The sequence below is a fragment of the Vipera berus genome (genome assembly GCF_964194415.1).
Source record: "Vipera berus genome assembly, chromosome: 7".
NCBI lineage: Eukaryota > Metazoa > Chordata > Lepidosauria > Squamata > Viperidae > Vipera > Vipera berus.
The window spans coordinates 79,109,248-79,127,203 of record NC_138209.1 but is presented as its reverse complement, the minus strand read 5'-3'; the positions used below and the strand labels follow the sequence as shown (position 1 = coordinate 79,127,203).

Genomic DNA, 17,956 nt, shown 5'->3' with positions numbered 1-17,956 from the left:
ATGATAGTTTAATGCAGGGGTCTTCAAAGTTGGCCCTTTTATGACTTGTGGACTTCAACTCCCAGAATTCCTCAGCCAGGCACATGTGCCTGGCTGAGGAATTCTGGGAATTGAAGTCCACAAGTCATAAAAGGGCCAGGTTTGAAGACCCCTGGTTTAATGTCATCACACAACAATATCTGCCTATCCCAGCACCTTGCGAAAAACTCAATAGGTGGATAAAAATGCTAAATCCAGTCGGGGGAAAATTGGGCAGACTACGGAAAGAACAACAGCTACAATAACAAGAAACCAACCCAGTGTTGCTGGCTTTACAGAAACACAATTGCTCATTATATACCGTCTACAGCAGGTCTCAAGGCTGCCCTGATTTAACAAGCTCCTAGCTCTGCTGAGGAATTAAACCTCATTCTTCTTTTCGGACACAATAAAACCAGGGTTGATGGGCCTGCAGTGAAATGTGAATTTTGGTTGCTTCCAACTCAGAATTTATTAACAAAACAAAAAAAATAAATAGCCGCTACACTCAGCCATAGAGCAATTTCCCTTGATCAATGACACAGCAGCTCCAGATGTTGGCTGAAGTGTCAGAGTGGGTCTTTTCCCCTTTGGAAGCAGGGAAATAAGAGATGCATTTCTCAAGAAGCGATATTTGTCAATGAAGCTTTTCTTGGGGGGGTTGCTGGGGGGAAAAATAATAGCTGTAGAAAAAAAAAGAACAAGCTGGGTCTCCTCGCCTCTGATTTTTGCAATCCCCTCACGAGACTAAGGAAGAGTAACAAATGTTTACACACCCGAGGATGCTAAACTTCATTACAGATGTTTAGTTGGCCATAAAGAACTCTTCTGTGGTTTTTTTAGTGAGTAAAAGGGGTCAATATGGTCCTTACGCTTGACACTGCTTAGAAAATAAAACAATAAAATGGTGAGGCGTTTTGAGATATAATAGGGATGATACGTTTATTGCCTATTCAAAAGCTGCAAGAAAGCTGTTTTTAGTGTCTCTGAAGGAATACGTTGCTGGTTTTAACAATCCTTCTGCCTTCTACTTGGGTTAAAAATACACAGGCGGGGAGAAGACGATGTTCTGATGACACATCCCCTTGCCCAACTTGTACAAAATAGTAATGATGGCCACAAAACAAATGGGCAAAGTAGAAAACCTGACAATTACATCTTCCTTCCAAGGGTTAGGGACAGAGTTATTCTGCCAAATCTATGAGCCGTTGCTGGCAGTTGCCTTGCTCTGCTTAACGGTGAAGGTATTAAAAAAACCCAAGATACAGGTTTCCCCTGTCCACTGGTGTCCAACTTTAGGGCACAGTGCTCGCCTCTGTTTCTTGGCTGAGGGTTGTCCAAAGACACTTGTGTGTTCATGTGGCCAACATGGTTGTAGACCAAACCTGTCGCCTTCCCACTGAAGTGGTACCTATTGATCTACTTGCGTTTGCATGCTTTCGAACTTCTAGGCGGGCAAGAGCTAGAGCAAGGAATGGGAGCTCACCCAGTCATGCAGCATTCAGGTCTCGAACCCAAGCTGTCAGCTCAGCGTTTTTCACCACTAAGCCATCGTGGCCCCCACTAACTACAAAGTAGGCACAGGCATTTCAGCTCAAGAAGAAGCCAACATCTCCAGTGGTCCTTCTGTTCCTCTCTCTCAAAAAATGTATCCCAGTTGTTTCATCTCGAAGGCCAATATGCCACTCACCCTAGCTAAGAGATCTTGGCCGAAGGAACTAGCGTTGTCCAAAGACATTTCTAGGTTCCTGTGGCCAGCAGGGTTATAGACCAAAGGAGCGTGGGAAGCTGTTACCTTCCCACCAAAGTGGTACCTATTGATCTACTTGCGTTTGCATGCTTTTGAATTAGGTGGGCAGGAGCTGGAGCACGGAACGGGGGGCTCACCCCTTTGCACAGTGCTTGGGTCTCGAACCCGAGTTTTCCAGCTGAGAAGCTCAGCAACTTTAACCACTGAGCCACCATGCCCCCAGTAAGAAGCAGAAGAAGCAGTCCATTATTTCCAACATCTGCAAACGCATCAGGATGGAATGGTGGGTCCGAGCAGCTGGGACACCCTCACCTGGAGACTCCATTCACATCCATGCTTCACCGCATCCTCCAGGGTTGACTACGTGCCACTACGACAAACGAGACCCCCGACCCCATCCCCCCAAATGCTCTCCATCCGTCACCTACCTACCTTGCGAGTGGTGCATCTGAGAATGCAACAGGGCCTTCTTTTTAGAAGTGTATTTGTCCCTGTTGCTGTTCCTGTTTTCCATCTGTTTGACCTGACCGGGGTCATCACTGGTGGTCAGATACTTGAGAAGCTCCGAGCAGGGACGTCTCTGTGGCTTTTGCGCCTGGCAGATGCTCTTCACTTTATTGCTCCATGGATTCTCGGTCTTAGGAAACGAGTCCCAGGAGAAATCGGGGGGTGGGGGGGGAGAGAGAAAAAGGGTGAAATTAGGGAGCTGAACCTTATCAGAATGGATACCGGGTGTTGCTTTTTTTTAAAGAGAGAGAGAGAGAGAGAGATTAGCAGTGAAGGGTTGAGTCTAAGTCACACGATCTATAAGCTGTGAATAATTATTTGCAGAATAAAGAAGACAAAATGACATTAAAATTGCTAAATGACATTGTCGCGGCTTTTTCCTCCAGTCCTCTTGCGTTTCAACGCTTCTGGGCAGCGCTATAGCCTTCTTTAAGGTCCTATAGTTAGTTCCTTCTCTACCAACAGAGAAGAAGAAGGAAAAAAACAGAGAGGAAGGGCTTAAAGCTTAATTTGACGCTGATTGCTCAAGTCTCACAACCTGTTCACAACTCTCTTAAGTACCCCTAAATGCTGTGTTTTTGGTTACAGTGAATGGCAAGACAAACATTGTTTAATACGGGCCGCTAACAGAATTACCCACTGCCAGCATCTCAAGCAATTAATGGCCATCGCAGAGTTTTCTTCCAAGGTGCCAGCATAATCTTCTTTTACACCGGGTAGTTGGCAGAGGAGCTAACCGGGCCTGTATATCAAACAAGGTCTGTCACTAATATTTTAAGGGCAGACACACCTACTCTGCATGTAGGGGGGGGGAAGAACAGGGGGCTGTAAAAATGGCAGTATCCTTTGCCAAGAAAAGAAACAAAGGGCATTAAGATATAGTATATCAATCTCTCTTACTCCTATTAGAAGGAAGGAAGGAAGGAAGGAACAGCAATAGCACTTAGACTTATATACCGCTTCGCAGTGCTTTTACAGCCCTCTCTAAGCGTCGGCCTGTTGCCCCCCAACAATCTGGGTCCTCATTTTACCGACCTTGGAAGGACGGAAGGCTGAGTCAACCCTGAGCCCATCAGGATCGAACTGCTGGCAGTCGGCAGAGTTAGCCTGCAATGCTACCCTTTAACCACTGCACCATCACCGCTTTCTAAACATTCTAAATATTTCTAATGTTTGCTTTCTAATTTCTGATTGACTCGTACAGGCTGCACAGGGTTAAAAGATCAGATGTGGCCCGGAGGCTGTAAAATGCCCAGGTCTGCTCTAACTTCATGAAAGCGGTGATGCTTTTACCAACTGTCCATCTTTTGTGCACTGTGGTGACTTCAGTGTAGCAGAAAAGTGGGATGCCGGCTCCTTCTGGGCGAAAGATCTGACAGCTTCCAGCACCAGGCTCTGTCCTGTGCGGAAAGGGCAACGAGGAACATTCGCAAATGCATCTTCCTACACGCCTTACCGAGTGCGAACACCCCTACCTTGACGGACACAGGGCTTGTTTTGATCCTGTGATTGGAGTTTGCATGATTGTGTGTGCCGAGGCCGCTGCATTCATTGTAGTTTAGCTGGATGTTTGCTGGAGCCAGCAAGAGCTTCTTAAGCTGCAAGAAATAAGAGAAGGAAGTTTTTGGCGGTTGGGAAAGGGGAAGATTGGGCAGAGGGGGAAAGGGGGTTATACATCCTTGTTTCTTATTCATTTTTTTTTTAAGAAAAAAAAGTTCACAGTTTAATTCCCACTCTTTGACTCTCCCAAAGATGCTTTTTTTCACAAGGCAACTGGACTTATTTTTCTTTCTGAAGACGTTTCACTTCTCATCCCAGAAGCTTCTTCGGCTCTGAGTGGATGGTGGGGAAGGGAAGGATTTATACTCCTTGCAGACAGCCGGTCATTTGCCTCCTTTTAGAGGGTCGTTGAGGCCACCTGGATCCTGAGGATACCGAGAAACCTCCAAGTGGCCTCAATGACCCTCTGAATGAATGCAAATGACCAGAATGACCAAAATGCAAATGACCATATAAAGTTTGCTCATGGACGACATAAATCTTGGAGAGGTTGATAACATGCAGGATCTTGATAAACTTGATCACCGGGCCCTACCCAATAAAATGTTGTTCAATGATGAGAAATGTAAAGTTCTGCACTTATGCAGGAAAACCAGACCTGCAGATACTAGAGTTGTGGTGCTTGGCTTACCATGAGTACTTACAAGAAAGATATGGGGGCCTTAGTGGATCACAGATTAAGAAGCCTACAATATGCTGCAGCTACCAAAATTGTTAATCTTGCAGTTGGGACTTTTCTTCATCCCCAGAGTCTGGAATTGTGCTAAACCAGGGGTCTTCAAACTTGGCCCTTTTATGACTTGTGGACTTCAACTCCCAGAATTCCTGAGCCAGCGTGCCTGGCTGAGGAATTCTGGGAGTTGAAGTCCACAAGTCATAAAAGGGTCAAGTTTGAAGACACCTGTGCTAAACGGAGGAGAAGACAGAATCCAACTGCAGTAACAAAGATGGTAGATGATTAATTGATTGGCTTTTATAAATCTAGAAGGTTTCTTCCCCCCTCCCGCTCCCCCCTCCCCCAGTTTCTGGAATTTCCCCCACTTCTTCACCCGCAATCCGAGCTGCGCAAGTGTTTCTAAAGGAAAAGGGTCCTTTGTTCTTTTCAAACAAGAAGAAAAAGCTTCATAGAATTGTCAAAAAGATCGAGCAATGGAAGTATTACAAAACCATTTTACACCCTTGGAAAGTGATGTATTAGCACTTTGCTCCAGGCCAATCTTTTATTATTATTATTATTTTAAAAAGCTATGTTGCAGGTCATTTATCATTTTACACATAATAGCAATGGGAAGCCTGTTTTAATTTTAAATGCGGATTGTGTCCAAGTTAAATTCATGGGTCATCAGCACTTGCCATTGTATGCAGAGAGGCTCCCCAAAATACATGTTTTATTTCATCTACCTGTACAAAGAGGTTTACATTCCCCGCTTCCCAGTGTTTGGTTGCAACCCAGCCAGAAAGGAGGATTTAAGTTGGCAAAACGTGATTCTTTGTGTTATTTCCAAGGACCTGTGTAACTAACTGATCATTGCAAAGCCAGATGTTTTTGTTTTTTTTGCTCAGGAATCCGGTAACAGGAAGGAAGGATGAAGAAGAGAAGTCAGATAGAAAGAGGCAACGATGAAAAGATTTAGATTAAAAAAAAATTAAGTAAACCATTATTGTTTAGTTTAGCCAACATTCCTACAAGGCTATATTATATCCAGGAGCTAATGGTCTTCTCTGTTGAATTAAATTAATAAGAGGGTCCAGTGGTTTACTCATAGTGTAATTCCAAACATCCACAAAACCTGGAGCCATACCTGAACTTAAAACCATCTTTCTAACTCATGTTTCTGAGACGACCCAAAATAATTTGCTCCAAGGTCATTCGTGTGCCAAGGGAGAAAGAAAATTTGGAATTTTCCTTTGTGATTTTCCTAGAGAAAGTGCATCAGCCCTAAGACAACATTTGCCTGTCATAAAGAGATCTCTGAAGCTTAACCTACATAGATTTGGAGCCATACGTAAGAGTGGGCCAAATGAAACTTTAAGGCAGGGGTCTTCCAACATAGCCCTTTTATGACTTGTGGACTCCCACCCGTGCCTGGCTGAGGAATTCTGGGAGTTGAAGTCCACAAGTCATAAAAGGGCCAAGTTGGGAGGAATTCAGGCCTAACTGAAGACCGACTGATTTTAATAAGAAAACTCTGGAGCCGACAGATATTCTACCTCAAGGAAAACATCTGGACATTGGCAAGGATCTTCCTTGTGGTTGAATAACATCATTTAGGAGATGTATTTTACAAGTTTATCTGGATAGTGCCAGTTATAAGATACTGAGCTTCTTGCTTTCGTTATGCCTGAAAGATAAAGTTGTCAGGCAACTGAATTGGGTTTTTTAAAGTTAGGGTTGAGGAGGGACTTCGTGTGTGTGTGTGTGTGTGTGTGTGTGTGTGTGTGTAGATCTATAACTTTTCACAACTCTTCTACCTGAAGGACATTCACTGGAAGCTTGTGTCCAATCAGGCAACAGATCTACAATAGATTAATGGGTTGGGTGATTTATGTTTAACTTCCCCAACTGAAAACCCATGAAATATCACCTAGAAATCCAGGGAGTTTTGAATCAGAAAACTGATCTAGGAAAGCTACATTACATTGTGGCTTTCCCTGTTCAAAGGTTTGAAACTATCATGCTGCAATTATTTTAGTTGTCCATAGGCCAACTATGGGAAAGTGGGATAGAAAATTCATCCCAGCTTTGCCAGGATCTATGTAAGCTGTAGCAAACATCTTAAAACAACTGGGCCACTCAGAGAATCTAAGCAATTTTTCCTGTCTCTCTCGGCCCCTCCCAGAGGTTGGGCTACAATTCCCATCATTCTCAGCCAGCAGGACCTGTAACATCCACCATGCTACCCATAAGGTGAACCTATATTCTATCTCTGTTGAGAACACATGCACTAGCCTGAACATGAATACAGATAGTCCTTGATTTACTGCCACAATGGAGCCCAAAATTTCTGTTGCTAAGTGGGACAATTGTTAAGCGAGGGAGTTTAACATTGATCGTATGAGCAAAATCTTAAACCAACTTCCATAATTAAGCAATTTCGGCTTAATCGGAAACCTACAGGGATGCACCAGCAGATCACTAGCAAGACTGCATGGATCCAACATTTCTTTCTTGTCAAGGTAATGGTCTAACAGCTAAACAGCTTACGTAATAATATAAGATGTAATGATGTAATGTAATACAAGGTGGATGATGCAATGATGGGAATGACTCAGCAGGGTCTGTGTCCCTTTAAGAGCCTGACATTTCTGGGTTTTTCCCCAACACAATCGAAGGAAGAGGAGACAACGATCCAATAATCCGTGCTATAGAGTTCCTTCAGAAAGAGACCAATTTTTCTCTTCCAGAGACTTTCTCCCCTCAATGTCTCTCAGCTAGGATTCAGCTTTCTTTACATTGTGGAGAGGAACACAACCAGAGTGTGACATCACACCCATGCTTTGCACTGTCAGACAGCCACTCCATTTCCTGGAAAAGGGAAGAAAGTAGAATTCTTACTAGAGACGTCTCTTCGGCCTCCTGAGGTGCGGGGGTGCTGTCAACCACTGATGAAGGGCTGGCCTCATTTTGGCTGGTCACATCTCCATCTGTCAGGGCATCGAAAGAAGGCAATCCATCTTCATCCACTGGGATACTGTCCAACGTTTCAGTGAGGACTGCTAGCAAGTTTGCTTCATTCTCTTCATCTATCTTCTACTCGTGTGGAGAATACAGGGAGAAATAGAGAGAGAGAAAGAGAGAAACATGACAGGTCAGAAAACTCAAGAACGCAAAGCCTTATGCATTAACATTTGGTCGAATTAATTCCACACAAGCCATCGGCAGACCTGCAAATCCAGGAAGGTTAAAAATGTATGGTGACCTCCACAAGCTTGTTGATAGATGATAGATAGATAGATAGATAGATAGATAGATAGATAGATAGATAGATATGGATGGATAGATAGATAGATAGATAGATAGATAGATAGATAGATAGATAGATGATAGACAGATAGATAGACAGACAAACAGACAGACTGACTGACTGACAGACAGATCGATAGATGATTGATAGAGACAGACAGACAGACAGACAGATAGATAGATAGATACAAATTGATAGGTGATAGATACATAGATACAGACAGACACAGATAGATAGATGATTGATAGACAGAGACAGACAGATTGATAGATGACAGATAGATAGATAGATAGATAGATAGATAGATAGATAGATAGATAGATAGATAGATAGATAGATAGATAGATAGATAGATTGACAGACAGATAAATAGACAGATAGATACAGATTGATATCCAATAGAAAGATAGATTGATAGATGATAGATACATAGATACAGACAGACAGATTGATAGATGATATATAGACATAGATGATAGATATAGATGATAGATAGATAGATAGATAGATAGATAGATAGATAGATAGATTGATAGACAGATTGATAGACACAGATAGATACAGATTGATATCCAATAGAAAGATAGAGATTGATAGATGATAGATACATAGATACAGACAGATTGATAGATGATAGATATAGATAGATAGATATAGACATAGATGATAGATATAGATAGATAGATAGATAGATAGATAGATAGATAGATAGATAGATAGATAGATAGATAGATAGATAGATAGATATAGACAGACAGATAGATGATAGCAAGTTTGCTCCATTCTCTTCATCTATCTTCTACTCATGCAGAGAATACAGGGAAGGAGGGAGGGAGGGAGAGAGAGAGGGAGGGAAGGAGAGAAATAAAACTCTGAGAACTCAAGAACACAAAGCCTTATACATTAACATTTGGTCAAATTAATTCCACGCAAGCCATCGGCAGACCTGCAAATCCAGGAAGGTTAAAAATGTATGGTGACCTCCACACGCTTATACCTATCTATTTGAAGTTGCAATTATCCTTACATTAGACAGCTACTATGTACATTACAGGGAGAAACTCCTTACAGAATTATTTCTGCTTAAACCCTTTCATCAAAATTACTAAACAATAGGATTTATATTTCTAGGAATCTCGAGAAAAAAACAGCAGGGCTGTTGTTACCAATATATTCTTTTAGCTTTGAAGCTGGCCTTCCCACTGATGTGCTTTAAAAGTTCAAACAGAATTACTCTAAGCTTTTATCCGATTTGAGCTGCAATTATTAAAAGAAGATTAATTTCTAATCAGATGTGGCTGTAACATTAATCTGTATTAGAGGTCTTGTTTGTGTAAAATGAAATATATATATATATATATATATAACAATCCCCGCATTCTTCAACACAATACATCACAATCATTGTTCATCTTTTGGGGAGGTAGAAAAATGAGAATATATAATATTTTAGAAATTTGTTGTATTTGTTATTTATGAGGTAAGCTTGGAAAAACTTAATACTGCATCCGGTTTTGGTCATTACATTACAAAAAAGATGTTGAGACTTTGGGAAAAAGAGCAGAGAAGAACAACTAGGATGATTAAAGGCCTGGAGACAAAAACATACGAATAACGGTTGCAGGATTGGGGAAGGACCGGGGGGGGGGACATGATACCAATATTCCAATATTTGAGGGGCTGCCACAAAGAAGAGGGGGTCAAATTATTTTCCAAAGCACCAGAAGGCAGGACCAGAAGCAACAAGGGATGGAAACTCATCAAGGAGAAGCTTCCTAACAGTGAGGACAATTAAGCAGTGGAACAGCTTGCCACCAGAAGTTGTAGGTGCTTCATCACTGGAGGATTTTAAGAAGAATCTGGACAGCCCCTTGTCTGAAAAGGCACAGGGTCTCCTGCTTGAGCAGGGGGCTGGACTAGAAGACCTCCAAGGTCCCTTTCAGCTCTATTCTGATTGACAATAAAGGTTCATTTCATTTCATTTCAAACTCCCCGTAGAGTCCATGCAAAGAGTTTGAGGGCAGTCAAATCCATTTCTCCCAAAAAGTTGAAAGAGGAAGCAAACTGCCAAGACCTCTGCAGATGCTGGCTCCAGCTAGGATTTTTTTTATTTATTTTTATTTTATTTTAATTCCATTTATATCCCGCCCTTCTCCGAAGACTCAGGGCGGCTTACAAGCTTAGCAGTAGCCTTCATTCTATGTATATGCCTGCTTATTAGGGCTTTCACACACCCCCAAGCGGCATTATTACAAAGTCAGCTTAATTGCCCCCAACAATCTGGGTCCTCATTTTACCTACCTCGGAAGGATGGAAGGCTGAGTCACCCTTGAGCCTGGTGGGACGCGAACCTGCACTGATTGCAGGCAGCTGGTGTTACTTAAGGAGGCATTAGCCCACTGCTCCACCAAGGCTCTTAGGATGATAACGTGATGGCATCTAAAAACAGCGTTAAAACTCAGAATGAACAATTTTCCCAATAGGGATTAGTTAAGATTGATCGTAACTGGATTAAACTCCTATTCAGTTAAATCTACCCTTTAGCAATTCGGGGAACAATTAAACAGAAATACAATTATAACGCCTGTTTGCTTATTTCAAGCAATCATCACCACTAGGCCCTTTCAAAAAAACAAAACAAAAAACTCCATCCAGATTACGTGCAAACTTCCTTTCTTGACATTTTGCTAGTTATGCTTATTAAGTGTTAATAAAGTAACAAGGAGACAACAAGGTTGTATGTGTTAAAGTACAGCACTGCAATAACTTGGGGAGAGGTCAGCTCTTTGCATGGAAAATAATGTTTCAGGCCAGTCACTTTCTCTTTTTTTCTTTCTTTCTTTCTTTCTTTCTTTCTTTCTTTCTTTCTTTCTTTCTTTCTTTCTTTCTTTCTCTCTCTCTCTCTTGTTTATTTTCTTCTCTTTCCTTCCTTCCTCTTTCTTTCATTCTTTCTTTTCTCTCTCTCTCCTTTCTTTCCTTCTCTTTCCTTCTCTTTCCTTCTTCTTCCTCTTTCTTTCTTTCTTTCTCTTTCTTTCTTTCTTTCTTTCTTCTTTCTTTCTTTCTCTTTCTTTCTTTCTTTCTTCTTTCTTTCTCTTGTTTATTTTCTTCTCTTTCCTTCCTTCCTCTTTCTTTCATTCTTTCTTTTCTCTCTCTCTCCTTTCTTTCCTTTTTTTTCCTTCCTGACTTCCTCTTTCTTTCTTTCTTTCTTTCTTTCTTTCTTTCTTTCTTTCTTTCTTTCTTTCTTTCTTTCTTTCTTTCTTTCTTTCTTTCTTTCTTTCTTTCTTCCTTCCTTCTCCTTCCTTCCTTCCTTCTCCTTCCCTTTATTTGTTCTCCTTTCTCCTCCCTCCCTCCCTTTCTTCATTCTCCTTTCTCCTTCCTTCCTCCCTTTCTTTTCTTTTGTTTTCTCCTTCTTTCCTTCCTTCCTCTCTCCCTCCCGTTTTTCTTTTGTTCTTTCTTTCTTTCTCTTTTCTTTCTTTCTCCTTTCTTTCTTTCTTTCTTTCTTTCTTTCTTTCTTTCTTTCTTTCTTTCTTTCTCTTTCTTTCTTTCTTTCTTTCTTTCTTTCTTTCTTTCTTTCTTTCTTTCTTTCTTTCTTTCTTTCTTATATGCCGCCCATCTCATGTAGAGGCAACACTGGGCATCTTACAAGTAAAAGTAACAGAAACATGAAAACATTACAATAAAAAACATCAACATGAAATATATAGACTCAATCCTCTTCCGTTTAATTGGTTCTACTTCAGAAGATGCATTCTTATAGTCCAGTCCAGTCTATTCCAGGCAATTAAAATGGAACATTTTGGCAGTGTCTCAGATTTCATCTAGCTATTCATCAAACCCTATCAGAAAATTTATTCCAATGGGCAAAGCTCACCCATTGCAGATAGAAGGAGAAGAAACGGTAAAAAAAAAATATCTTCCTAGACCCAAAAATTCACAGAAATGGGGATTGTAGCCATAAAACCAAGAGCTGCCCAATATTTAGAATAAAGACTAAAATTTGGACAAATATTAATATAGAGAGAAATGTACTGTGTTTTGGACACATAATAAAAAGTCATTGAAGAAGCCAAGATCCGTGGGGGAAAGTTAGAGGCCATTGGAAAAGAGACCAAGCAGAGCAGATGCTATCACGCACGACACAGGAATGAGCTAAAAAATAACAGGTAGTCTTTGATTTATGACCACAATGGAGCCCAAAATTTCTGCCGCTAAGCGAGACAGTTGTTGAGTTTGGCCCCGTTTTTATAACCTTCCTTGCCACAGTTCTTGAGGGACTCCCTGAAGGGGTTAAATTAGTCACCTGGTTGCTTCCCCCATTGACTCTGCTCCTTAGAAGGTTGCAAAAGGAGGATCACGTGACCCCCTGGGGACACTGAAACAGTACATGCCAGTTGCCGAGCCTCTGAATTTTGATCACGTGACCAGAAGGGGAGGCTGCAACGCTTGCTTTAAAAAAAACAGTCATAAATCACTTTTTTTCACTGCTGGTGTCACTTTGAATGGTCACTCAACAAACTCTGGTCAGCCAAGGATGATAAAATTATGCTCACTGGGTCACAAGAGGTCAGACACAAACGTATCCCACCATCGCATAGAAAATTGTGTAAAATATTTCTCTTTCAATCAATCAGAATAGAGCTGGAAGGGACCTTGGAGGTCTTCTAGTCCAGCCCTCTGCTCAAGGAGACCCTGTGCTATTTCAGACAAATGGCTGCCCAGCCTCTTCTTAAAGGCCTCCAGCGATGGAGCACCCACAACTTCTGGTGGCAAGCTGTTCCACTGGTTAATTGTCCTCACTGTCAGGAAGTTTGTCCTTAATTCCAGGTTGCTTCTCTCCTTGATTAGTTTCCATCCGTTCTTTCTTGTTCTGCCTTCTTGTGCTTTGGAAAATAAATTGACCCCCCCTCTTCTCTGTGGCAGCCCCTCAAATACTGGAATACTGCTATCATGCCCCCCCCCCAGTCCTCCTTTTCTCTAGACTGGCCAAACCCAAGTCCTGCAATCATTCTTCATCTGTTTTAGTCTCCAGGCCTTTGATCATCCTAATTGCTCTTCTTTGCACTTTTTCCCAAAGTCTCAGCATCTTTTTTGTATTGTGGTGACCCAAACTGGATGCAGCATAGTCCAGGTGCGGCCTTACTAAGTCTTTATAAAGTGGTACTATTACTTCACCTGATTTTCATTCTGTGCCTCCGTTTATGCAATTCAGGATTCTATTATAGAGCCTTGGTGGAGCAGTGGGCTAATGCCTCCTTAAGTAACACCAGCTGCCTGCCATTAGTGCAGGTTCGAGTCCCACCAGGCTCAAGGTTGACTCAGCCTTCCATCCTTCCGAGGTAGGTTTAAATGAGGACCCAGATTGTTGGGGGCAATTAAGCTGACTTTGTAATAATGCCGCTTGGAGTGTGTATGAAAGCCCTAATAAGCAGACATATACATAGAATGAAGGCTACTGCTAAGCTTGTAAGCCGCCCTGAGTCTTCGGAGAAGGGCGGGATATAAATGGGATTAAAATAAAATAAATATTAGCTTTTTTTCTTTGATAACATGGAACTTTTAGAGAAACCCTTTGGATTTTCTGTTTCCAAGCTTGGTGGTTGCACTTAAAAAATAAAACCCAAAAAAAGAAAAGAAAAAAAAAACCTCTCAAGGACAATGAAGCACGCTGACATTCAAAGTCTCCACGCAAACTGGACACTATTCTTACTCATCAGAGCAATTTTGATTAGTTTTGGGTTTTTTCCCCCCCTCGTAAGGAGTTTCAAACATTCCTCGGAGGAAAGCAAAGGATGTGACAAAGAGAGAACTCTGTTAAAACAATTAATGTCATTTTTCATTAATGCTCCAGTCCCAATTTACAGAGCAAATAAATCAAAGTCACAACAGCTGATGGCACGCTACCCGGCTAATACATATCTGCTCGCAGATGACACAAGGAGCAGAACTGCATTAAGGACTAAAAATGACGTCGGGAGATAACCTTGGTGAAACTTAGCCATACGCCGGCTTTTAAATAATATGTCACACCCAACATTTTTATTAGTTAATGTAGCAAGAACGGGGCTGACAAAAGGGGGAAGAGAAAGAATCCAGCTTCTGCTGATCTGATTGCCAGGAGAAACAGGATGCTTTAGAATCAGGTGCGGGATAGGATGAGCAGGAAGAGGCCGAAGGAGTGGGTCAAACACATCATAAGTCATGAGTCCCTGCGTTCCTGCCCACTTTGAATGCCTCTTTTATCTCCCGCTCATTTCCCTTGGCTGTTAGTTGGACAGATTCTTGAAGAGAGCCTAAACTTTCAATAAATTTTTATACTCCTTTGAACTGTCTGAATCTCCTGATTTCTCCAGCACTTGACATCCATTCATCCATCCATCCGTCCGTCTGTCTGTCTGTCTGTCTATCTATCTCTGTCCATCTGTCTCTATCTGTCTATCTGTATCTATCTATCTATCTATCTATCTATCTATCTATCTATCTATCTATCTATCTATCTATCTATCTATCTATCATACATACATCCACCCACCTATTATAGGAGACTGAGTCATCAATCATGAGTCCCTCTGTGCCCCCACAAGAGATTTAAGTCGAGCCCACTTTGAATGCCTCTTTTATCTCCCGCTCATTTCCCTTGGCTGTTAGTTGGACAGATTCTTGTAGAGAGCCTAAACTTTCCATAAATTTTTATACTCCTTTGAACTGTCTGAATCTCCTGATTTCCCCAGCACTTGACTGACATCCATTCATCCATCCATCCGTCTGTCTGTCTGTCTGTCTGTCTATCTATCTATCTATCTCTGTCTCTATCTGTCTATCTATCTATCTATCTATCTATCTATCTATCTATCTATCTATCTATCTATCATACATCCATCCACCCACCTATTATAGGAGACTGAGTCTGAAGGAGGGGTCAAATGCATCATCAATCATGAGTCCCTGTGTGCCCCCACAAGAGATTTAAGTCGAGCTCACTTTGAATGCCTCTTTTATCTCCCGCTCATTTCCCTGGCTGTTAGTTGGACAGATTCTTGTAGAGAAAGGATAGAAGGCATGCTGAGTATATTCCAGGAGTGGTAAGGAAAAATCTCTCAAGTCTACTTTTGGTAAATGATCTGCCACTAGGAACAACCATTTTCCGATCATACTTTCTATATAACTGCCCCTATTTTCAGTTTACCTCAAACAAGTTCTGTAGTCTTCAAAGATGGGAGATTTATTTATAGCAACTGAGCAGCAGAATTTAGACTTCTATACTGCCCCATCGTGCTTTATTGCACTCTCTGGGCAGTTTACAATGCAAACATTATTTGCACGACGCAATGATTAGAGTGCAGTATTGCAGTCTAACTCTGCAATCCAACAGTCTGGACTTTGATCCTGAGTGGCTCAAGGTTGACTCAGCCTTCCCTCCTTCTGAGGTCGGTAAAATGAGGACCGGGATTGTTGGGAGCAAAAGGCCGACTCTGCAAACCGCTTAGAGATGGCTGTAATGCACTGTGAAGCAGTATAGGAGTCTAAATGCTACACTGCTGACAATAATCTGGTTCCTCATTTTACCGACCTCAGAAGGATGGAAAGCTGAGTCAACCTTGAGCCGGTCAGGATCGAACTGCTGGCTGTGGGCAGAATCAGCCTGCACTACTTCACTCTAACCATTGCACCACAAGGGGTTCTATCTAGTTCCCTTAATCATCCATTCATTATTGTACCACTGTAAACTAAACCCTAATGTCAACCCCTATTGGCTCATAGCTCTTATGGCCTTACACTGTTGGCAATAGCAATAGCTCTTAAGACTTATATACAGCTTCATAGTGCCTTTACAACCCTCTCTAAGCAGTTTACAGAGTCGGCCTGTTGCCCCCAACAATCGGGGTCCTCATTTCACCAACTTTGGAAGGATGGAAGGCTGAATCAATCTCGAATCCCATCAGGATCGAACTCCAGACAGTGGGCAGAGTTTGATTGATTGACTGATTGATTGTGTAGTGTTTGTACATGGAGAGCCAGGGACTAGTTCAGCTGCCTACGACTGCTAGTTTATTTAGTTCACACCTGTGTGCCATGGACTGCAGGGAGCGATTATTACGAGTGTGTCAAAACCTCCGAGCATTTCTGAAGAAAAAAGGCGGGAAATGGCGTCAACATGACTTGGGAGGCTGCGCAGGAGAAAGAGAGGACTTTAAAGATAGTAGCGCTTCTGGCGTGCTGTCATGAAAGCAATCTTGGTTTTCTATCTCCAGCGAAACATGGCTCCTCCTAATTTTAATAGCCATTTTCTTTGTGAAAACTCCTCTTCACAGTTTTAAGGAAGGCCACAAATTCCAGTCAGGAGCAACATCCAAAAACAAGGAACGCCACTTTAGTTCACACAATTTAGAAGGATAGAATAGAATAGAATAGAATAGAATAGAATAGAATAGAATAGAATAGAATAGAATAGAATAGAATAGAATAGAATAGAGCTGAAAGGGACCTTGGAGGTCTTCTAGTCCAGCCCTTGTTCAAGCAGGAGAACCTATACCATCTCAGACAGGTGAATGTCCAATCTCTTCTTTAAAATCTCCAGTGATGGAGCATCCACAATTGCTCCAAACCATAACTACGATATTGCTGTAGATAAAGTTTAACTGATTTATTAAGTATCTCTTCTCTGCTTTCTTCCTTATGATATGAGATCTTGTGTTGACAGTCCAGGGACAGAGCCCCATTGCCTCCAGAAGCTGTAAATTTCATTATTCCAAAGTTGTCACTCATTATCCACAAGGGATATTCCTGCAATTATATGCTCCTTTTGAAGAAGAGTTACTAGCACCTTCTCAAAATGTTCTATATATACGGTACATATATGTTTTAGTCTGGATGGCGCTGCTCGCGGATGAATTCTCACAGTGCCAAATCAAATCAAATCAAAATTCCAAGTATCACCTTTCATTCCGAAGTGGCAGAAATTACCAATAATTCTCACGACATTAAAAAAGAGAGAGAGTTTTTCTCAGATTGGCACAGAACACAAAAGTGGTAGCACTCTCCACGGTGGTGCTTTCCCGCACAAAAGGGAAAAAAAAGAGGCATTTTATGTGTGAAATAACACTCCTTACTCTGGCTGACACAACCTAAAATGGAGACCAGATGGAGGGATTCTTCCTAAGAATTCAGAGGTTGCGCTTTTCTGAAGCCAGAGAACAGCCCCACAGTGCGGAAGGTGGCCTTTTGGTCCAAGTACCCTGGGAAGAGAGTTAGTGCATACACACAGTCGGAGACAAAATAACTTGATAGCAGATTTGACCATTGCAAAAAAAAAGGGACAGATGGAAGCAGACCTCCCGGCCAGAAAAGGGAGCTGGGCAGCCCATTTACGTGGGGTGGGAGACACAAAGATGGTTTAAACATGGATTCTATAAGTACGGCTTGCTCTTAAAACACAGCAGTGACTGCAATGCTTCCCTTCTAGCTTGTGCCATCAGACCTTCTTGGATTCGTGAGAGCTTATCTAATGGGATCTGATCTTGCCTGCTGCTTGAAGCTTGGTCCCCCCAGGAAGCCTGACTTCAACACGTTCTCGGCCCTACAGTTGACTGCTTGCTTTTCCCCTTTTGCTGAAAAACTGCAGGCAATGGATATCAGGAGAGTGGAGTGCTTCAGAATAATAATAATAATAAAAAAGAGGCTTTGAAGTGCATGGGGACACACACTGATGGATCTCCTTAAACTAACTCCAAATTTTGTCGGAGTTCCATAGCTGCTCTCTGGAACAGCCTGGAAGAAGAAGATATTTTGGATCTACCTGAAGTGTCTATACACACGAGATAGGCTGCTAGATAGACAGGCGGATAGACAGACAGACAATAGATAGATAAATGATAGAGATAGATAGATGATAGATAGATAGATAGATAGATAGATAGATAGATAGATAGATAGATAGATGATAGATAGATAGATAAAGAGTTAGATATAGATAGATGAAACAGAGATAGATATAAATGAAATGATAGTAGATAGATGATAGATATAGATAGATGGATAGATAGATGATAGAGATAGATGATAAAGAGATATATAAATGATAAATGATGATGATAGATTATAGTTATAGATAGATGGGTAGATAGATGATAGAGATAAAGAGATAAAGAGATATATAAAT

The 17,956-nt window shown here is 41.6% G+C and overlaps 1 protein-coding gene across 1 annotated transcript in view; it reads right to left on the bottom strand.

Moving 5' to 3' along the window:
• PPARGC1A (PPARG coactivator 1 alpha) overlaps window positions 1-17,956 on the bottom strand; it is a 102,201-nt gene that overhangs the window by 33,879 nt on the left and 50,366 nt on the right. Inside the window, exons 3-5 of the mRNA XM_081332451.1 lie at window positions 7,392-7,586; window positions 3,751-3,873; window positions 2,201-2,405 (exon numbers count right to left, since the gene is read on the bottom strand). Coding sequence (XP_081188577.1) covers window positions 2,201-2,405; window positions 3,751-3,873; window positions 7,392-7,586 — 523 coding nt within the window. The remainder of the gene's footprint in view (window positions 1-2,200; window positions 2,406-3,750; window positions 3,874-7,391; window positions 7,587-17,956) is intronic.